Raw genomic sequence first — 24,446 nt, 5'->3', positions numbered from 1 at the left:
ACAGTGGTAGCCAAGATATTGTCTAAATTCATATTTAGAATGGCATCTTAGTAGAATAATTTTTTTGCAAGCAGGGCAATTGTCATTCAATGTCATAGAAAAGCATGAAAAAGCACCAATAAGTAGACCCCAGTTTTATTTTGTTTCAGTTTTTTTACAGAACATCATTCAGTTTTAGACTTGCTAACTCATGGAGCATTATAATTGCCATGAATCAGGGGAAGGGAAGGTGAAGGGTGAATTTATTGTGGAAGAGGAAATGATCAAATCATATAAAATGCCACATTACAAAAAAATAAGAATTCCATGCTAATTTGCATATACATATGGCATGTGCAAAGCTGATTGACTGCCATTTTTTGAGTACCTCTCTATCTCCTCTAAGTATTGCACAGCTGCTAGCATATTTGCTGCAGTGAATGTTTTTGGTCCCATTGGCCCCTAGAAATTGAAAATGTTTTCAGGGTGATTTAATTTAACTTCTGAAGTTGATTAAAACTAACATTAATTTTTGAAAACCTAATTTAGGACTTCAATATATTTACTCCAGTTATGTATCAAAATATTTTTAAAGATACTCACAAAAAATGATAATTATCCCAATAAGGAAATGGACATTCTCATTTGATTTTCTTTACTCAAAGAATAAATTGACCTATGATTTCACAATTCCCACATTAATTAGTTGAATAGTTGGCTTTTCAGCTAGGATCCACTCTGTTTTATGGGACACTATTGTAGCATTTGCCAATTAAAACAAAAACAAAAACCACCAGGCGTGGTGGCTCACCCCTATAATCCCAGCACTTTAGGAGGCAGAGGCAGACAGATCACCTGAGGTCAGGAGTTCAAGAGCAGCCTGGCCAACATGGTAAAACACTGTCTCTACTATCAATACAAAAATTAGCCAGGCATGGTGGTGGTCACCTGTAATCCCAGCTACTTGGGAGGCTGAGGCAGGAGAATCGCTTGAACTCGGGAGGCAGAGGTTACAGTGAGCCGAGACAGTGGCCTTGCACTCTAACCTGGGCAACAAGAGCAAAACTCCATCTCAAAAAAAATTAAATTAAATTAAAAATTTTTTAAAAAGTCACTATCTGTGTCATGAATGTTCATTAATTGACATCTAAATTGTTGAATGTGGCATTATCAAAGTATTTAAAGATTTCAATGGAGGAACAGAAATAATTTAATTTCTAAATTGCACTCTAGTTCTACTAGGCTCTTTTTTCGGAATATTGCTTTTAAAATTCCCCAAATTAAGTAATGAATATCTTGTTAAAAATAAGATATTTCATAAGAAACCATAAAAGTTTATTCATGAAATAAGTATTTTATTTAAGCTTTTCAGGGGCAAGCACAATGTTCCTTAAAAACAAGATTGAAAAGTCCTTATCCATACATACTTTGCCTGTAATAATACCATATACAAAATGTAACCCATCAGTCTATGGTCTATCTTAAATTGCAATTGAAGCCTCAGGCAATCAAGGCTGTCAGATAACTTTAAATAGATCTTCAAGAAAAAAGTACTCCCTGTGTAAGAAATAATTGTGTCAATAACAAGATTTTATCTTTGTTAACAGACAAAAGAATTGGTAATTGGTAAATCAGTAGAGTTAATTATATGGAACTCCATTTACAGGAATACAGTCAGAAATAACTACTTGGTTAGATAAAAGATCATTGATTTATGCCTGGGTGCAGTAGCTCATGCCTGTAATCTCAGCACTTTGGGAGGCTGAGGCGGGTGGATCACCTGAGGTCAGGAGTTCAAGCCCAGCCTGGCCAACATGGTGAAACACCATTGCTACTAAAAATACAATGGACATGGTGGCAGGCACCTGTAATCCCAGCTACTTGGGAGGCTGAGGCAGGAGGATAGCTTGAACCTGGGAGGTAGAGGTTGCAGTGAGCCGAGATCGTTCCATTGCACTCTAGCCTAGGTGACAAGAGCAAAACTCAGTCTCAAAAAAAAAAAAAAAATTGATTTAGCATCTTCTTATTCATCGAGGAAAAGTGTTATATTATATGTCTAATTCCATCTGACTTCTATTTATCCCAGTGATACCTGATGTCATACTGGTAGGTTAAATTTTATAATCTTAAGGTGCCTATTTGAAATTGTGTGCTTTTCTTCAACACTTCTATTCTGAAGACCACTGCAACGGTTTCTTAATCAAATATTCAATAAACAGGTAGTATAATTCTGAGATGCCTCTTGGATACAGGTGTAGGTGGGGTTATTATATTATGTTTGCTTTGTATTCTACATTCTCACCAATTTTCTTGAGACCGAATCAGCAGGGCATGACTTGAAAGTCATAGTAAAACCACTTTTACTATGCAAAAATTATAACTAAGAAAATTATTACAGTGAAAGAGATTGGAACTAACTGACCCCATTTTGCTTCTAACTGCCAAGCTGTCCTTGTTCATTCCTGGGCATAGGCTGAACTGTTGGAGGAACTTAGTTTATAGTTTAACTTTGAAACAAAGACGATAATAGCCTGATATGGTTTGACTCTGTGTCCCTTACCCAACTCTCACTTTGAATTGTAATAATCCCCGTATGTCAAGGGTGGGACCAAGTGGAAATAATTGAATCATGGGGGCGGTTTACCCCATGCTATTCTCATGATATTGAATTCTCATGAGATCTGATGGTTTTATAAGGGGATTCCTCCTTCGCTCAGCACTCACTTTGTCTCCTGCCACCAGGTGGCTTCCACCGTGATTATAAGTTTCCTGAGGCCCCCTTCCCAGCCATGGGGAAATGTGAGTCAATTAAAACCCTTTGCTTTATAAATTACCCAGTCTCGGGTATTTCTTCATAGCAGCGTGAGAACGGACTAATACTGTAAATTGGTACTGAGGTAGTGGAGTGCTGATATAAGGATACCCTAAAATGTGGAAGCGACTTTGGAACTGGGTAACAGGCAGAGGTTGGAACAGTTTCAACAGTTCAGATGAAGACAGAAAAATGTGGGAAAGTTTGGAACTTACTAGAGACTTGTTGAATGGCTTTGAACAAATTGCTGATAGTGACATGGACAATGAAGTATAGGCTGAGGTGGTCTCAGATGGAGATGAGGAACTTGTTGGAAACTGGAGTAAAGGTCATTCTTGCTATGTTTTAGCAAAAAGAATGGTGGCATTTTGCCCCTGCCCTAGAGATCTATGGAACTTTGAACTTCAGAGAGATGATTTATGGTGTCTGGCAGAAGAAATTTCTAAGTGGCAAAGAGTTCAAAAGGAAGCAGAGCATAACATTTTGGAAAATTTAAGCCTGACGATATGATAGAAAAGAAAAACTCATTTTCTGGGAGAAATTCAAGCCTGCTGCAGAAATTTGCATAAGTAATGAGGAACCAAATGTTAATCACCAAGACAATAGGAAAAATGTCTCCAGGACATGTTAGAGAACTTCCTGGCAGCCCCTGCCATCACAGGACCAAGACCTAGGAGGGAAAAATGATTTTATGGGCTGGGCCAAGGGCCTTCTTACTCTGTGCAGCCTCAGGACATGGTGACCTGTGTCACAGGTGCTTCAGTTCCAGTCATGGCTAAAAGGACCCAAAATATAGCACAGGTCATTGCTTCAGAGGGTGCAAGGCCCAAGCCTTGGTGGCTTACATGTGGTGTTGGGGCTGCAGGTGATAACATCTCTATTGTAAAACCTAAGATCAGTGCTTGAGGTATTTTCCAGACCCTGCACTTGATGGATCAACTGGTACCACCCAGATTGGTAAACTGGCATATCTGATCTTGTGACCCCGACTTAGGAAATGACTCAGCAAAAGAAGACAGCTTCAACACTCCCTATAATTTCATCTCTGACCCAACCAATCAGCACTCTCCACTTTCTGACCACCTACCCACCAAATTATCCTTAAAAACTTCCATCCTCTCCTGAGTTTTTGAGTAATAATAAAACTAGTCTCCTGTACAGCTGGCTCTGTGTGAATTAAACTCTTTCTCTATTGTAATTCTCCTGTCTTGATAAATTGGCTCTGTCTAGGCAGCAAGAAACGAGAACTTATTGGGAGGTTACGATAGTTTCAAACTTGGCGAAACTTCACTAATTCAGGCTGGAATAACTTAAAACTTGTGACAATTTGGACAGAATCCTGGGTTGGGATTTACCTTTATAATATTAATCATATCTTCTCACGGTGCATGAATCAATTCTGAAACTCTTTGCAAACAGCATAAATTAACTCTGAAATATTGTAGGATGTTATAATTGCAGAATGCATGGCTTCCATGAATTTCAAATGCACACATAAATTAATAAATAATTAACATGATCCTCCTTCCATTCCATTTGGGTTATTTATCTAATAGTCTAGATTCATATTTATGTATTTACATTATTTGAATTTATTTATCCTATAACAAATAAAAGACATTTGAAAATAACTAGGTAGAAGGCAATTTATGGATATTAATTTGATACCAGAGGAGTCAGATTTAGGACTTTATTAACAACAGTATAATAGCAAGTCATAGAATACCAAATAACATATTAATGTCTGAACATTGGCCTTCTAACCCCCCCCTTTTTTTTTTTTTTTTGAGACAGAGTCTTGCTTTGTCGCTCAGGCTGGAGTGCAGTGGTGCAATCTCAGCTCACTGCAAGCTCTGCCTCCCGGGTTCATGCCATTCTCCTGCCTCAGCCTCCCGGGTAGCTGGGACTACAGGTGCCTGCCACCATGCCTGGCTAATTTTTTTTGGAACCTTTAGTAGAAGCAAGGTTTCACTGTTTCAGCCAGGATAGTCTCGATCTCTTGACCTCGTGATCCGCCCTTCTCAGCCTTCCAAAGTGCTGGGATTACAGGTGTGAGCCACCGCACCCAGCCAACCCCATTTTTTTTTAAGTCCTCTTAAAATCTATACCAGGAAAACAAATTAGAATTGAATTTTTGGTCACTTTTTTGAGCTGTCCTGACCAAAATAAGTAAAAGTGGTTGCTTTACAAATACACCTTATAACTTGATTTTTAAAAACAAATTCAGACGGGTTTTGTTAGAGTAGGTAGCTATACAGACATGAGAAGGGCAGAAGATGCTTCTCCCCCAGGAATGTCAGGTGACCATCAGGTGACAGTCAGGCTGTCACTAAACTGTCTCTCTAAAATAATAATCAGTCGCAGCAGAGGCAAGGAAAGGGAGATTCCCAAAAGATAGAAAACACCTGAAGCTGGTGATCAGCAGCTTCCCAATAAGATCTCAGGAGTTGGGTGGGTGGGCTCAAACATGTACACTAAGAGGCAAAATGGTAGAATTTAACTGGTATATGACCTTCCTCTAGGAACACTCAACTGGTAAGGGAAAAATGCCTCAAATGAGCATGCACACAACTTCAGTAAACACACTGCACATGTGGCCCTTCTCAAGTGCTAGCAGGCCACTGTGCAGGTGGATAGCCCATCCCAACAAAAAATCAAGGAAGAAGACACACAAACCTTGGAATCATGCCAATGTATAAAAACCTCAAGTCAAGGGTCGAACAGGGTACTTGGATTTCTCAAATTGCCCACTTGGCCCTCTACCAAGTGCACTTTGCTTCCTTTCATTCTTCCTCTGAAACTTTTTAATAAACTGTCACTCCTGCTCTAAAACTTGCATTGGTCTCTCACTCAACCTTATGTTCCTCAGTTGAATTCTTCCCTCCAAGGGAAGAGTTTGCTGCAGACCTACCATATTTACTGCTGCTAACATTATCCCCCAAACAAATTTGTTTCAGTGAAGTTTTACTAAAGTTTGCCTAATTAACATAAAAAGCAAATTATGCTATATTATGCTAAAACTTAAATTTAAGTCATATTATAAAACAGCAGTTTTACTTTTTTCAATCCATGATTACAAAAGTACACTTAAACATCAGCAGAATAAACATTTAGAAGATGCTTTTAGAGGAACACTTTTACCTGATCCAACAAGTTAATTTCACTGTTATTATCAAATCACACTAAAAAGATATATATTTACTGTCATATTTTCAACAGTAAATTTTGAGTCCAGCACAAAATCACCTGAAGAAATGTAAGGGAACACACATTATGTACACTACTTAAGAGTATTCCTTATACATTTATAAAAATCATTTAAAAGGAAGGGGTAGGAAAAATCACAGGGCTTTTGCCATACCTGTGGTTGGGGATGAATCCAGATCTCCATAGTTGTAGACTCTTTCATGGGGGTGCAAGATCGCACAACCTCCTTCATTGGCTTTAGAAGGGAAGAAAATAGAAGTATTTTAAGCTGTTTGTTAAAAGTCAAATACACAGTACATTTCATATAAACATTGCCTATAGGTAGCTAAAATAGTGCCTGGGTAAATTATCTCTTTTTAGACATCATAGTTTATTTATGTAACAAATGGTTATTGAGGGTTAACTATGCCACACATAGCTCTAGGTACTAGAGTTAAAAAAGAGAAAAAAAAGAAAAGAAATTTATTTTCTCATGGAGTTTACATGGAGTGTTACATTTATATGTTCTATTAAACATATGAATGAAATTGTGGAGGACGATTTAAATGATGCCTGTAACCCCAGTGCTTTGGGAGGCCAAGGTGGGAGGATCTCTTGAGCCCAGCATTTTGGAGGCTGCAGTGAGCTATGATTGTGCCACTGCACTTTAACCTGGGCAGCAGAGCAAGACCTTGTCTCAATAAAATAAAATAAAATAAAATAAAATAAAGATAAAAAATAAAATATTTAAATGGCTGACATTTAAGCTGTAGAAAATTTCTGTCCAATGCTTTTGCAACCTAATGGCTTCAAGGGCTATATTTGTGAATGTGCTCTTGTTGCAAATTAAAATCAATCTTGTGTGTGCCACCACAACACAAATTTGCTATTTGCCATACAAAGATATTTAATAGATGTAATAAATGTCAAGAGATTTAATAGATGTGATAAGTGCTAAGTGCATTGAGGACACAGATCATCAGTGCAAATGATCCTTGTCTTTTCAGGAATTAACAGATTTTACCAAAGATGTTCAGTTGTTACTTATGTAAGGAAGCAATACCAAGTTGGAAATGATTGAAGAATTATCCTATATCTTGTCTATTGTGATTAGTGCTGCAATAAACATAGAAGTGCAGGTATCTTTTTGATATATCAATTTTCTTTTCTTTATTTTTTTGGATATATAACCAGCAGTAGGATTGCTGGATCATATGATAGATCTACTTTCAGTTTTTCCAGGAACATCCTTACTGTTTTCCATAGTGGATGTATTAATTTACATTCCCATCACCAATGCGCTAGCATTCCCCTTTCTCCACATCCTCTCCATTATCTGTTATTTTTTGTCTTTTTGTAATAGCCCTTTTACCTGGAATGAGATGCTATTTCATTGTGGTTTTTATTTGCATTTCCCTGAAGATTAGTGATGTTGACTACTTTGGGGATAAATAACCAGAATATATAAGGAACTCAAACAACTCAATAGAAAAAAAAATTAATTTAAAAATGGGCAAAAGATATGAACAGACATTTCATAAAAGAAGACATGCAAATGGCCAAAAGGTACATTTAGCTTTTTTAAAAAAAACAAGTTTATTTGGGTTGCATTTCACATGCACATTTTAAGCATCTAATTTAAACACTCTCTGTCAACTGTGAGCAGTTCAACGTCTGCTGGGCTGCCCTCTGTCAAATACATAATGCTCTATTCATATGTCCATTTAATTAAGTAGGGATGCTATTTTACTTGGTTAAAAGTATAAGTCTATGTGGGTGTATCTTGCACATTTAAATTTGGCAACTAAACATGTCTACTGTATAACATGCTTCAGTATTCAAACATTAGAAAAAATTGTTTTGTTTTGTTTTGTACAAAAATAAGAACTTAAAATAATCCCCCCACCCCTGCCAATATTCTATCACTCCCCACCCTCTCCAAAATTACATAGTTATAAGACTAAAAACCAGGAAATCATCTAATAGAATAGTCTCAATATACAGAACTGCTGAGACCTAACTGTAATGCAAGTGAGAGAAACGACACTTGCAGGAAAACTTAGTGCTTAACTACATTTATGCTTGACTGTTTTAAGAAAATGAACTATGGTTCATCAGTGACACCTGAGAAATAAAATGCAGATCTGTATTTCTCTTTCCTTACATGTACCACATACTGAACCAAACGATCTTTCCTTTTATGGAATTAGATGTCAAACTTTCAAGAAAAGAGTAAAATGCTTTATAAGAATCACAGTCTTTGTAGATTTAAGCCACATTTTAATTCAGTTCATATTAAGATAGTGCTCAGTGCCAAAAAGTAAGAAGTGTGTTTTAGCAGTGATCTTAAAGAGTCTTGAGAAATGTCACTGGCATTATTGCTAATAATAAAAAATAATACTTCTAAGAGAAGGAAGGATAGATATTGGATCTTATTATTATTCCTGAGTTAGAGATTACTTGTTAATCATTTAGACATTGGAAGGGAAGTTGACTTTGTTTAAAATTGCATTAACGCCTTCAAGCACAAATATGTTGTTTCGCTAGTGATGCTGTGTAAAGAAATAGACATATGTGAGAGAAAAGGGGTAGGTTTATATTATTTCCCACCTTTTAGAATCTAGAAATTCTATAGATTAAAAATTATCTGTAATTTTCTTGAATTATTTTATTTATGGAGGACGTAGGAAGAGGCTGGATCATAAGAAGCATTGATTAAGAGTAAATGCTCAAAATTCTATTAATTCCAATTTTTTTTGTCAAAAAGTAAGAAAATTTTAAGGCAAATTCCAATTCACAGAAGTGATAATTATTTCTCAAAATATACACAATAATAAAGTTTTTGTAATAAATGGAAAATATATTTTCAGCTTCCAAAGGACTCAGTCTTTCATGAAAATAATAAGATGCAGGTAACCTAAAAGAATAAAATTCACTTCCCAAAATATATCTGCTTTGCAAAAATAGGCTTATGAAGAAAGATAATTTGATTGAACTTTCTAAATCTGGCCGGTTCTTCTTGCTGTTCTCAAATGTTTTCCTGACAGTGTTGCACTGTATCTGAGCTTTAGTAACCTCATGCATTAACCGCTTTCCTTAACTTGACTAATTGCAAAGCTACTGGGAGAGGTAAACCCAGACTGGTTTTGTGGTTTTGTGATTTTTTTTTTTTTTTTTTTTTTGAGGCAGGATCTCACTCTGTTACCTAGGCTGAAATGCAGTGTGGCAATCTTGGCTCACTGCAGTCTCAACCTCCCAGAATCAAGTGATCTTTCTACCTCAGCCCCCTGAGTAGCTGAGACTACAGGCGCATGTCACCATGCCCGGCTAATTTTTGTATTTTTTTTTTTTTTTGTAGAGACAGTGTTTCATCATATTACCCAGGCTGATCTCAAACTCCTGAGCTCAAGTGATCTGTTTGCCATGGGCTCTGAAAGTGCTGGGATTACAGGTGTGAGCCATCTCACTCGGCTCCTGGTTTTGTGATTGTTTTCAGGAGAAATGTGGAATGCATCCTTTCTTCTCTCAATTAGACATTGCATTGCAACTCAAACCTAATGGTAAGAAAATCACTCTTACAATAAGATCATGCTATTTCTGAATACAATTTCACCATTACTGTTTCAAAATCTAGCAAAAAAAGAATCCAGAGGTGCACTGGTGCATTCAGCAATTATATTTCTTTCTCAAATGCAGTAGGTTTTCCACTAGAAATGTAAGTATGCTATCATTTTCTAGGTAATCAAACCCACCATGGAAGTCTCAGGATTTACAAATATGTGACACTATAAATTGTCATAGTTATCACTTTATTTTAGCTACCAAAGACTACAAGTGGGTATAACTGATACATTATTGTTATCTTATTGCCATATGGTTGAAATATTGACAGATTAGGGCCAAAAAGGTTTCCTCAAACATGCATATGAGATATTTTTTGGAGAGTCCTATGCAACATCTAGCATGATGATATATGCCTAAAGACATGTAAGTATGTGGGTGATGCTTCTACTGATTACATTTATAAAAACTTTTCTTCATTCTTATTTCCTTAAAAGAAAGCATGACCCTTACTGTGGAAATAACATTCATCAAAACTATGGCAAAGTTTACAAATATAAAGTGTAACTTGATGCTTATTTTTCCCAGGACTTATATAGATGAATGATTTTCATTAAAAGCCTTGAAACAATATCAACTTTTAATTTTTATAATGTTACAGGACATGTTTTCTAATTGCGGTGAATATAATCCAGAGGTTTCCTGAAATAGGAGAAACTCTCAGTTAATTACTACTCTCTTTAATGTTTCTTTTCTCCTGACATGCCTTTCTGCCTTATATTTGTTAGAGGTGTTAATTCTATATGCAATATTTAAGGAAGAAAAGATATATATTTAAAAGAGACTAAAGTCTACTCAACAATATGGTGCAACAGTGGAAAGGATAGAGCCTTTGGAATCTACATCTGGCTCTACAGTCTACTAGTTTTATGAACTTTGTCAAGTTATTTAAGATGATTCTCAGCTTCATCATCTGTGAAATGAGTGTAATAACATGAGCCTCATAACATACTTCTATGATACTGAGTTACTATAATAAAATGCTTGGCATTTTGTAATTATCCTCTTGGTTTGCACTATTATGGTTTTATCTTCTCTAACAACATGAAGCAGAAGCCATTCACCATGTGATTCATTCTTTCTCTCTCTCTCTCAATCTCTCTCCACCCCTCTCTCATTCTCTCTCCACCTCTCTCTCCCCTTGTCTCTTTTCTAAATGAAGCTATCACTTTAATACAAGAGAAAGGCCCCGAGCAGCCCTGCCAGGGATGGAGTATGCTGGCCTCACAATCTTCTATTCCCATTCAGAAATGACCCTCAGTTCTCATCAGTAAGGTACTATGAAGCACCTGAAATTTGTTGAAACAATAAATTCCAGTTACTTAGAGGTTTTTTAATTTTTTTTTCATATATCTGAAAAATGAAAATTTACCACTGTCACAATAATGTGATGAGTGACGGTGCTGGGAACAGGTAAGGCAGACGTTAATTATTCTTTACTTATTCCAATTGTTACATAATCTCTAGTTGGAAGAAGCCTCTTTTGATTAGAGATAAATTCTTCTTACTCAGGTAAATACAAGTTTTTGTGTGAATTTAGTTGAAACTTCAAATTCAAAAGTTGTTTTTTAAAACTGGAGATTTCTCAAAAGCTTAAATTTTGAGGACTGGTATGAATCATATTTATTAATGCTTATAGTAAGGATAAATATAGATTTTAAGTCAAACTGACAATTGAAAGTATAAAATAAATTGGCTACTTAAATGTTTAAAATGTATCTATATTTGCTTAAAAATCAATGAAATTTTTTTAGGTGGAGACAAGGAGACAGGTTGGATTAAATACGTTTAGACTTGGAATTTGATATTTAGTGTTTGGTCGAAATTTTCAAGTATTGAGATATTCTCTTTCCTAGAAGGACTCTATAGATTACATGCTTGAAGAAATATAAGAACTATAAGCTTTCTTATAAGTTACACAGAGTAAGGTGTTCCCATATAAACTCACAAACTGAATTTTTACTGTGTTTTTTAGAGAAGAGGCAAGACTAGAAAATACATAATTTAATAATGTTTCCTCTCCATGGGGAAACTGGCACACTTTTAGCAGAATTAAAGGGACATGTAAAGCTATGTTTATCAACAGCATGGCACAGACAAGACATTGTGAATCTGGAATACTTTACGTCCAATGATTAATTCTCCTTTATTCTTTGTGTGTTTTTTGTTTTGTCTTGAGTTTTGTATGCAAATTGGTGTCAGGAGACATGGATTTCTAAATAACAATTTGATAGCTATGGATGGAATGTTTAGAAAGGACTTAACCCCGGGTTAATATAAACTAAAATTTATTTTAAGACTTCATTTTATTTTCTGGGATAACTGCCATCATCAAAGCTACAATGATGAGATCTTGAGTAAAATAATGTTGGGTTATTTCATAGGCATGTCCAATATTTTTCAGACTAATCTGAGTCCCTCTGAAGTGGTTTGTCAGCACAAGGTAATGAGGATCCTCCTTCTGGATGTAGTTAGACCCAAGAGAAATGTGGAAAAAACAAGATGAATAATTTGGGAGAAATATATTCATTTATCCATAAGGATTCCAAGGGTTTTGCCAAAAGCAAACAGCTATCTAGAAATTGTTGTCAAGAGCAACAAATCACCAGGTGGGAAAATCAACAAGCTTGGAGCATTTAATTAGATCTTTTATCTTAATCATCAAGTCAAGTGTGTGTTCCTATGTGTGTTTAGGGAAGGGGGAATGTTATAGAAGGGGGATGAATTAACACTTAGAAAGCTCAGAGCTTTCACAAAACCCGACATGAGATTTGCCAGATGGTTTGGTACCGGATTGTAAAACTTGAAACTAATCTTCGTTTAAGAGTTTTAATGGTTGTATCGCTCTTATAAAGCCTCTTGCTCTTCTGCTAGGGTGATTCTGCAAAATTATAGATCAGGTTTTAAAGAAGAGCTTCTATGAACAGAGTCTCCTTAAATCTCAGCTAAACTGAGCAAGAAGATTACATATTATTATGACGTAGCACAGCATGATTTCCCCCCAGCAAACATAATGATGTGAAAAAAGGACAAAGCTATCATTCTGTGCAAAGAGGTCATCCAGAGAAGCACAAAAGAACAATGCTTTTCACACAGATTATCTGGACATGTTGAAATATTCACAGTGCAAAATCTCTTAATGTTTCTATGCAGAACTCTGATCCTAACAAGCCTCCAGATCTAGATAGCAAGACCCAGTGATCATATATCTCTATGAGATGGCCTGCCCTAGGGCACCAGGGAGAGATTCTAGCTGTTCCAGACATTACTGGAAAAAAAAAAGCATAACATTTATTTCTCAGATGATATATATGTAGTCTTAGCTTATCAATTTTATTTCAAGGAGAAGACATTTTCCCACTTTTTATAATTTAAGTTTACTAAACTTTAAAAATGCATACTCTTATTAGCATGTGAAAGAACAAAAACAGCACAGAACTATAATTCTGTGTATATTTTCATATTTCAATATCCCGACTGAAAGCTAATTAAGATAGGTGCCATAAAAATGAAGTTGTATTGGATTTATGGGCTTCAAATATTCAGTGGAAGAGTTATGAATCATGAGTAGACAAGTTCAATCCATCAGCTTATTTAACATTAGGTAATTTGAACTTTCATATTTTAAATATCAAAACTTATCAGAAAATATCAGTAAATTATGTTTAAATCCCTAAAAGAATAATTTATGTTTGCTTATTCATTGGATTATTTCTTATTTTCACCTCTCTGAGAATGGCTCAAGATTACTCCTCAGTGTAGGCACAGATATTTCAAACTAATGATCCTCAATTATTTTCTTAAGAACTAGACCCAAATAAAGACAAAACACAATACTATAAGCTTCATTTAGTCCTTATTTTCAAAGTAATTACTGTCACTGCTGTTACCATAAGTTCCTAAAAATATACTATGTAAGTAGTACCTGGGCGAGTCTCTTGAATGTTGTCCAATTTTTTAAAGGTGGCTATGAATGCATTAAAAATTTTTCTAAACGTATGATTCAGATATAGCAGTTATGCATTTTCCAATATTTTATAAATTGTCAGAGCAGGATTAAGGGAGGGGAAAACCATTCCATCAAAATAGCTTTTTCCAGTAAGAATTTGAAAAGCTCAAAAGGCTGAAATCAATTGATTATTCAGCAACTTACTGTAGAGTGATTTTTAGATAAACATTTATTTTAAAATTTTTTAAGAGGTGTGAGAGTAGAAATAATTCATGGGTTTATCACACACTTAAAAGTGTATCTTTCACTTGGAAATATTTCATGCATAAATCTCTTTAATGGGAAAATATACAGTAATTTATTATGTTAAAGCAATATATTATTTAAAATATAAAAGTATTATTTTGAAATTGGAAAAAAATATAGAGGAACAGTTTGGCCAAATTTATGCTCAAAATACTAAATTTTGTTGTAATTAGTAAAAAATTATAATGTTCTTGTTATTAATGGAGATAAATATACTATAGGTGAAGTTAAACTCCTAAAGGTTTAACTAGCCCCTACAAAGAAAAGCACGATATAGTAAAGCTAGTTTAGGTTATTGGCATCATTCTTGTCCCCACCAAAAAACAAAAGTTATACATACTTTACTGCATGTAAAGTGGCTGCCATCATGAAAAGAATCTGATGTGTATCAATAATACTGAGATGATTCACCACTACCACCCCCGACCCTAGGGTTAAAATGGATTAATCTTTCAGATTCACTAGAACACAAACACATAAAATAATGTCTTTTTCACTACCTTCAATGTGTAATTTTGCTTGCAGGAAGTCTTTCTAATAACTATGTCAAATAAAAAAAAAAACTCCTTCAATTACATACAGAAGACTGGATTGATAATTCCTAAATGTTAAACAAGTCTGCCCATAACTATAAATGAATTATAATTGTATAACCTGGGGGCCAGGCATGGTGGCTCACACCTGTAATCCCAGCACTTTGGGAGGCCGAGGCAGTTGGATCACTTGAGGTCAGGGGTTCGAGACCAGCCTGGCCAACATGGTGAAACCTCGTCTTTACTAAAAATACAAAACTTAGTTGGGTGTGGTGGCATATGCCTGTAATCCCAGCTACTCCGGAGACTGAGGCAGGAGAATTGCTTGAATCTGGGAGACAGAGGTTGCAGTGAGCCAAAACCGTACCACTGCACTCCAGCCTGGGCAACGCAGAGAAACTCCCTCTCAAAACAAAACAACAACAACCCCAAAAGCTGTATAACCCGGGTCTACTCTAGCTTGCCACCATTCCAGTATCTGAATAATGGCACTAATTGTTTAAAAAGAGAATGGAGGCCGGGTGCGGTGGCTCACGCCTGTAATCCCAGCACTTTAGGAGGCTGAGGTGGGCGGATCACGAGGTCAAGAGATCAAGACCATCCTAGCCAACGTGGTGAAACCCCATCTCTACTAAAAATACAAAAAAAATTAGCTGGGCGTGTTGGCGTACGCCTGTAGTCCCAACTACTCGGGAGGCTGAGGCAGGAGAATAGCTTGAACCCAGGAGGCGGAGGTTGCAGTGAACCGAGATCACACCACTGCATTCCAGCCTGGTGACAGAGCGAGACTCCATCTCAAAAATAAACAAACAAACAAATAAATAAATACATAAATTTAAAAATAAAAAAAAAGAATGAAATCATGAACTTATAGTTTTTGTCTTTTATGCTTTCCAGTTATGTGCAAAAGGTTTGTCAGAGAGTTAGCGGCTATTACAATTATGAGTTAACTTTCTTTTTAAAAAGTCAATTATAATTCACAAAGTAAAGAATTATAAACCTTTTTGTTTCCTAATATTAGAACATTAAGCTCAAATGTGAAGCAAGGAGACAGAATGGTTCTCCTTCATTAAAAAAATTATGACTCATATCAAGATCCATATCATAAGCCATAAAAAGGCACTTCTTCCTAACCTTCAGTATTTGATGAAGAAATGTTAACATTTCAGAAAATTTATGTATTCACTTCTATCAAGATTCTAGGTAGAAACAAACTCTCACTAGATTTCTTGTCCCTGAGAAATCTGTTCTGGGAGGTTGCTGTCCTGTATGTCTTCTGAGTTCTTCGAAGATGCTATTTGTGCTTAATTATCTGGCAACATAAACATGACCAAATAGAGGCACTAAATGTTATCATGAGAACTTGGCTTTGTCAGTGTAAACTCATGAGTAAAGAATTAAAAGTATTCTACGGAGATACACTAAGCTCTTAATTAAAATTAATTTTCAGTTTTCAACACAAAAAGAACTTCATTGATTCATTATTTTTAAAACATTCATTAGTATTGCCTGCCAAACCTAAATAACTGCAATTCCTAGGTTGATGTGAATAACCCAATAATGAATGGAGTTAAGATGTATTCTATAATTAAAAAGTATGCTAGACTAAGCCATTGGTAAATTTAATTTCTTTTTGTAAGAACCTGCAGAATATGCATTTGGATTATATTAAAACCCCTTACATAATAATGACATTTCTAATTTCTCAAGAGATCCTTCTAGGAATCTCAGGTGACAAGCCAAGAAAATATTTTGACCTAAATTGGTCTACAATCTACTTCAATTATCTGGGAACTTGAATGAAGAACAAAAGGACGAACAGAGAACAAATTGAAATAAGTAAAGGTAGAAAATAAAACAAATGTAATTAGGAAAAGAAATAAGTCAGTTGTCTGAAATATGATTGGAAATAAATGTAGGTTAAAAAGATGATGTGAAATATAACTGCACTTTAACCTTGAGCAATTATCTATTGAATTTAGAAGCATAGTTAGGGAAAGGGACAATATTCCAGTATCAATGAAAACAACAAAATAGAATCCATGTTAGCTTAATTAGAGCAAATTTACCTTGACCAAAACAAAACGAATAACAAGCAAGTATGAAAATGGAATTTTAAAATTAGCATTAACTTATACAAACATAGAAAATTAACACTGGCTATTTTTGTATTAGGGCATTGGGAAAGATTTGCATATTATTACATTATAATCAAAAATAACAAAATCGTCAGTGAAATAGCAACAACGATCAGGTCCTCTTTAGACTAGATTCTCTAAACTTGAAAAACTGAGTGAAAAGTTCTTCAGTTTATTTCATGTCAGATTTTACAATAAGTAATCTCTAAAGACTAGTTAAAATGGGGGGAAATGAAAGGGTGAATGATCTATATTTCTGAGAGAAATTTCATTAATCAGTAATTTGTGATTATTCCATATTATTATTTCCCATCAAATGTACTGAAAAAATAATTATTTATTTATTTAGTAGACTCATTGAAATTTTGTTTTAAAAGAAACAAAACACTTTCTCATTATATACCTGCGTAGGAAGAATATTGAGACTGATGAGAAAGATAAGAATGTTGAAATTGTTTTGAAGTAAGAACCTGCAGAATATGCATTACGATTATATTAAAGCACTGCCTGGGGTGCAGGGACTACAGAAATAACAAAATTTGTAGAAAAAGTTTTAAGCTACTATTTCTTAAACCATTTACTTCACATAGTAAACAGACACATAAACCAATGGAACAGAATAGAGAACTCAGAAATAAGACTGCACACGTACAACCATCTGATCTTTGACAAATCTGACGAAAGCAAGCAATAGGGAAAGAATTCCCTATTTAATAAATGGTGCTGGGAGAACTGGCTGGCCATATGCAGAAAATTGGAACTAGATCCCTCTTCCTTACATCTAATATAAAAATTAACACAAGATGGATTAAAGACTTATATGTAAAACCCAAAACTATAAAAAACCCTAGAAGAAAATCTAGGCAATACTATTCAGGGCATAAGCACAGGCAAAGATTTCATGATGAAAACGCCAGCAGCAATTGCAAAAAAAGCAAAAATTGACAAATGGGATCTAATTAAACTAAAGAGCTTCTGCACAGCAAAAGAAACTATCATCGGAGTGAACAAACAACCTACAGAATGGGAGCACAGTTTTGCAATCTATCTGACAAAGGTCTAATATCCAGAGTCTATAAGGAACTTAAGCAAATATGTAAGACAAAAACAAACAACCCTGTTAAGAATTGGGCAAAGGACATGAAAAGACACTTCTCAAAAGAAGACATTCTTGTGGCCAACAAACATAGGCAAAAAAGCTCAACATCACTTATCATTAGAGAAATGCAAAGCAAAACCACAATGAGATACCATGTTACGCCAGTTACAATGGTGATTATTAAAAAATCAAGAAAAAATAGATGCTGGCGAGGTTGCACAGAAAAAGGAATGTTTTTACACTGTTGGTAAGACTATAAATTAGTTTAACTATTGTGGAAGACAGTGTGGCAATTCCTCAAAAATTTAGAACCAGAAATACCATTTGATCCAGCAATCCCACTAGTGGGTATATACCCAAAAGAATATAAACCATCCTATGTTAAAGATACATGCACATGTATGTTCATTGCAGCACTGTTCACAATAGCAAAGACATGGAATCAACCCAAATGTCCATCAGTGATAGACTGGATAAAGAAAATGTGGTACATATACACCATGGAACACTATGCAGCCATAAAAAGGAACAAGATCATGTCCTTTGCAAGGACATGGATCTAGCTGCAAGCCGTTATCCTCAGCAAACTTATTCAGGAACAGAAAACCACACACCACATATTCTCACTTATAAGTGGAAGCTGAACAATGAAAACACATGGACACATTGAGGGGAACAACGCACACTGGGGCCTGTCATGGGGGTGGAGGGGGGAGAGCATCAGGAATAATAGCTAATGGATGCTGGGCTTAATACCTAGGTGATGGGTTGATCTGTGCAGCAAACCACCATGGCACATGTTTACCTATGTAAGAAACCTGCACATCCTGCACATGTACCCCAGAACTTAAAAGTTGAAAAAATATATATATTAATTTATATTAATATATAGACTGCCCCCAGGTTTTAGAATTTTAGTCCTGTCACTAGATTAAAGTTTGCTTACATTTATGGCTTTATGCTAATCAAATTTGACCATATTAAATTATATTCCAAGTATATACAATCATGGTAAAAGTCACATAAATCTGTGATTGCATTGAAGACACATATTATTGCAAAGAAAGGTTTTCAATTTTCTCCCTTGTACTGTCATAAAATCAATGCCTCTGGGATCATCTTTGAGATCACTTTCACGTATAAACTTAATAAGTGTTGATGTCTTTGTACGTTGTCTGAAAGAGTAGAGATTTGCAAAGATGCTTCACTTTACCTTTAAGACTTTTAATATTCTCAGGATTATTTTGTGTTTCATCTCATCTACCCCGTCTCATGGCCAAATATGAGGAATGAATTAAATAAAGGGAGTCAATTGGAAGACGATGCCCTCCTCCTATGCAGTATGCTCTACTTTCTTTCAATAATGTTGTTTTCTTCTAATCACAACAAAAACTGCTTGAAGGGCTGCCCCAGAATTCCCTTCATTACAGTACCCCATTTGGACTTGTTCTCCTTTAGCAGTTCTTCAAGATAAGTTTTCTTTCCCTACTATTACATCAAATACATCTTAGGCTTTGTTTTCTAAAGATGTTCTCTAGTAAATAACAGTATAAATGGATTAATGTATCCTCAGTGTCAATGCCTTATTATGCTAATTCCTCTTCAGAGGAATTTGCACTTGTGGAAACCTAATACATTAGCCTAATGGAATAAATCAATCAATAACGAGAATTGTAGAGGCTGGAGCGAGAAAAGAGCTTAGAGAGAAGAAAGAATTATGCGAAAGAAACTGGGAGAAGAGCTCCCCACAGTCTTGCCTCATCACTTCCCCAGTTACTCCATTCATGGTACCTAAGTCACAGCTTTTTTGACCTCCGCCACATAGGTTCTAGGAATTCCTACTCTTTTCAATGGGTAGAGATGAAGATGAGCCTCATCCTTGAAAGGAGGTGAAATTGTCTCAATCAGATGTTTCGGCTCCTAGGCTTCTCGATAACTTTATGTAATCAGTTCTCACATATAAGTTTCACCCTCCCTAGGCAGTTCATTGAAGTCCTAATCTTTGGATTCGTATTTTTACTGAGTATAAAACTCACTACAGAAGATTTTCAGGTCTGTGATGACACAAAGAACAAATACCATCATGTTTATATTCAGGATTAGCCAAGGTTTAGAGCAAATAAAAGTCACTTGAACCTTCATCCCAGGGTAGAAATAATCTAATTATGGTATTTAATAAAGACTTGGTAATGCTCTAAATCAAATTTTCAGGAAAATTTGTATTTCTTTCTTTGTTAAACGAAAACCTGAATCATCTGTTATTTCAGCAGTATTGACAGAATTATAAACAACAGAAGAACGTAATAATTTTCTTACATTAAGATCTATATATTACCTTGGGAATTATTTCTGGTTTTGACACAGATTCCTCTCCCTACCTTAAATTCATTCCATTTAAAATTCAACCCTCTGTGAGAGGCAGAATAATAACCCCCCTCAAAAACTGTCCACATGCTAACCATTAATTTTGTGAGTATATTAAATTATCAAAAAAAGGACTCTGCAGATGTGACTAAATTAAGAATCTTGAGGTGGCAAGATAATTCTGAGTTATCTGGGAGATCGCAATGTAATCACAAGGGTCCTTGTAAGGAAAGAAGAAGGAATGAGAGCCAGAGAAGGTATGAGGGGAGGTCAGATTGATGTGGCCTTGAGCCCAGGACTGCGGGTAGCCTCTAAAATCTGGAAAAGGCAAGAAAATAGATTCACCTCTAGAGCCTACAGAAGGAATGTAGCCCTGTCTGCACCTTCATTTTAGCCTCATTAGACTGATTTGGGATGTCTGACTCCAGAACTGTAAAATAGTGATTTTTTATTGTTTTAAGCCACTAGGTTTGCTGCATATGTTACAGCAACAGCAATAGGAAGCTAATACACCTACTAAAAGCTAAATTGAATTCAAACCACTGATATTTTGAAATATATAAGTAAATAGGTTAGACACAAAACACTTTGTATTTAACATTTTAGTTGACACATAATTTATGGGGAACAATGTGATATTTTTATACAAACTACATATAATGATCAAATCAGGGTAATTATTATACTCATTACCTTCAATATTTATTATTTCTTTGTGTTGGGAACATTCAAAACTCTCTCTTTTAGCTCTTTAAAGATATACAATAAATTATTGTTAACTATAGTCACCCTACAGTGCTATGAAAGCTAGAACCTATTCCTCCTATCTATCTGTAATTTTGTGTCTGTTAACCAACCTCTGGCTATACTCACCTTCAACATTACCACCTTCTAGAAACAACTATTCTTTTTTTTTTTTTGAGACGGAGTTTCGCTCTTGTTGCCCAGGCTGGAGTGCAATGGCGCAATCTCGACTCACTGCAACCTCCGCCTCCCGGGTTCAAGCCATTCTCCTGCCTCAGTCTCTTAAGTAGCTGGGATTACAGGTGCATGCCACCACGCCTGGCTAATTTTGTATTTTTAGTAGAGGCGGGTTTCTCCATGTTGGTCAGGCTGGTCTCGATCTCCCGACGTCAGGTGATGCACCCGCCTTGGCCTCCCAAAGTGCTGGGATTACAGGCGTGAGCCACTACGCCCAGCTAAACCACTATTCTACTCTCTACTTTTATGAGATCAACTTTGTTTGCTCCCACATATGAATGAGAACATGCTCTCATATATGCCTATTTCTGTGCCTGGCTTATTTCACTTAACACAACGTCCTCCAGGCTCATCCATGTTTCCAGGAATGATAGGATTTCATTCATTTTTATGGCTGAATAGTATTCAATTCTGTATATATACCGTATTTTCTTTATCCATTCATTTGTTGATAGACGCTTAGATTGATTCTATATCTTAGCTATCATGTATAGTGCTATAATAAACACGAGGTTCAGACATCTCTTCAATATACTGACTTCCTTTCCTTTGGATATATACCCAGTAGTAAGATTGCTGAATCATATAGTTGTTTTATTGTACTTTTTTGAGGAACCTCCAAACTATTTTCCATAATGGCTGAACTAATTTACATTTCTACCAAAAGCCTATAAAAGTTCCCATTCTCTTCATCCTTGCCAGCATTTGCTATTTTGTGTTTTGTTTTTTTTTCTTTTTTTTTTTAATAGGCATTCTATTTAGGGTAAAATTATTTCTCACTGTGATTTTGATTTTGATTTCCCTGATGATTTATGATGTTGAACATTTTTTCATATACTTATTGGCCATTTGTATGTCATTTCCCAAATCACTTGCCCATTTTTAATTGGATTATTTGTTTTCTGCTATTGAGTTGTTTGAGTTCCTTGTATATTCTGGGTATTAATCTCTTGTTGGCGAATAGTTTGCAAATATTTTCTCTCATTCTGCAGGCTTTCTCTTCACTCTGTTGATTGTTTCTTTTGCTTTGCAGAAGACTTTTAGTTTGCTATAATCCCATACTTCTATTTTTGCTTTGTTGCCTGCGATTTTGAGATCTTATCTATGAAATCTTTTCCCAGACCAATGTTCTGAAGCATTTCCCTTATGTCTTCTTATAATTGTTTTATAGTTTTGGGTCTGACATTTAAGTCTTGAATTCACTTTGGGTTGCTTTTTGGATATGGCAAGATATGAGTCTAGTTTCATTTCTCCTGGATAAGGACATACAGTTTTCCCAGAACTATTTATTTACTTATTTATTTAAATTTTTAATTTTTTAGACACAGGGTCTAGCTCTGTCATCTAGGCTGTAGTGCAGTGGTGCAATCATAGCTCACTGCAGCCTCGAACACTTGGTCTCAAGCAATTCTCCTGCCTTAGCCCCCGTGTAGCTGGAACTACAGGCACAGGCAATGAAATAGCCCCAGTTATATCATATTGTGAATATGTTAAATTACATAGCAAAAGGGACTCTGCAGATATGACTAAATTAAGAATCTTGAGGTGGCGAGATTATTCTGAATTATCTGGAAGATTGTAATGAGTTATCTGGGAGAAAGCTTATTTTGTTCCAGCTTATTGATACTATATATTATATTGTATTATTACTATTCCCGGTTTATTTATTGATTATTATTTTTGTTGTAGAGAGGAGGTCTTGCTTTGTTTTCCAGGCTGGTCTTGAACTCCTGGCCTTAAGTGATCCTTCTGCCTGGGACTTCAAAGTGCCAGGATTATAGGCATGAGCTACTCTGCCAGGCACCAGCACCATTTATTGAAGACACTATTCTTTCCTTTGTAATATTCTTGGTGCCTCTGTTGAAAATTAGTTGGCTGTATATATGATTTATTTTTCAGTTCTCTATTATGTTCTCTTGGTTTATGTATCTGTTTTTATGCCACTACCATACTGTTTTTGTTACTATAGCTTTGTAGTATATTTTGAAGTCAGGTCATCTAATGCCTCCAGCTTTATTCTTTTTATTCAAGATTGCTTTGGTTATTCAAGGTCTTTTGTGGTTCCTTACAAATTTTAAGATGGCTTTTTTCTATTTCTGTAAAGAATTTCATTGGTATTTTGGTAAGGACTGCATTGAATCTTTAGATCACTTTGGGTAGTATGGTCATTTTAACAATATTAATTTTTCCAGTGCATGAAATAAGATGTCTTTCCATTTTATTGTAGATGCAAAACATTTTAAATTGCAACCACAGTCTTGAAATGATTGGCTAGCGATAAATGAAGACATGTGAGGATCTAAGTAAAGTCAGTGACTTTGGCAGTATCTACATTTTCATCAAAGCTTAAAAATATATAAAATCTCGTGACATTTGGTCACTAGTGAATTGCATGGGACAAAAGACAAGGGTTCTCATACAGTCATTCACTCATTTATTCAATAAATATTTAATGAGCGCCTACTATTTGTTATACACTGTTCCACATGCTGGGGCTACAGTTATGAATAGAACTTTAAAAACTGCCCACCTGAGATTATATTCTAATGGAATGTAAAAGGCAATAAACAAAAAAATATAAATAAAATACATAGTCTATTATATAATGTCCAGTGCTGTGGAAAAGCTTTAACATGAAGATGGGGGATAGAAATTTCTGGAGAGTGGGGTTGCTATTTTACGTAGAGTGATCAAGAAAGGACTCATCGAGGAGCTGACATTGAACAGGAATGGGCAAAACAACAAGCCATATCTCAGGCAGACATAACTGCAAAAGCAATGTTTCTGACATAAGGGCTTGTTTGCTGTACGTGGTGTGTCCGCTGAATAACAAGGAAGCCAGCATGGCAGGAACAGAATGATCAAGGAGAATAGAAGCATAAGATTCAGAGAAGGATCACAAGGCCTGTCATATTGTAGGGTTTTTTAGACCATTATAAATACATTGACATTTACTCTGAGATGGCAAAACATTTGAAAATTTTTAACAGTGGAGGGACATGATCTGACTTGAATTCTTAAAAGGTTTCTCAGCCGGGTGCGGTGGCTCACACCTGTAATCCCAGCACTTTGGGAGGCTGAGGTGGGAAGATCACCTGAGGTTGGATGTTCGAGACCAGCCTGACCAACATGGAGAAACCCCATCTCTACTAAAAATACAAAAATGTGCCAGGTGTAGTGGCGCATGCCTGTAATCCCAGCTATTTGGGAGGCTGAGGCAGGAGAATCGCTTGAACCTGGGAGGTGGAGGTTGCAGTGAACCAAGATTGTGCCATTGCACTCCAGACTGGGCAACAAGAGCGAAGCTCTGTCTAAAAAAAAAAAAAAAAAGGTTTCTCTAGATGATATGCAAATAGATTGGAGGACAATGGCAAATGTAGGAATGCCTGTTTGGAAACTAGTAATCCAAGAGCAAAACGATGATGGCTTAGACAAGAATGGTAGCAGTGGAGATAATAAAAACTGGTTGGATCTATAT

The 24,446-nt window shown here is 35.6% G+C and overlaps 1 protein-coding gene across 2 annotated transcripts in view; it reads right to left on the bottom strand.

The window, feature by feature from the left end:
* PCDH11X (protocadherin 11 X-linked) overlaps positions 1-24,446 on the bottom strand; it is an 837,092-nt gene that overhangs the window by 411,840 nt on the left and 400,806 nt on the right. For both annotated transcript variants that reach the window (XM_063660848.1, XM_063660849.1), the window contains exon 7: positions 6,153-6,233. In XM_063660848.1, the coding sequence (XP_063516918.1) occupies positions 6,153-6,233 (81 nt within the window). The remainder of the gene's footprint in view (positions 1-6,152; positions 6,234-24,446) is intronic.

The sequence above is a fragment of the Pongo pygmaeus genome, chromosome X (genome assembly GCF_028885625.2).
Source record: "Pongo pygmaeus isolate AG05252 chromosome X, NHGRI_mPonPyg2-v2.0_pri, whole genome shotgun sequence".
NCBI lineage: Eukaryota > Metazoa > Chordata > Mammalia > Primates > Hominidae > Pongo > Pongo pygmaeus.
This window is presented reverse-complemented; position numbering and strand designations above follow the sequence as displayed.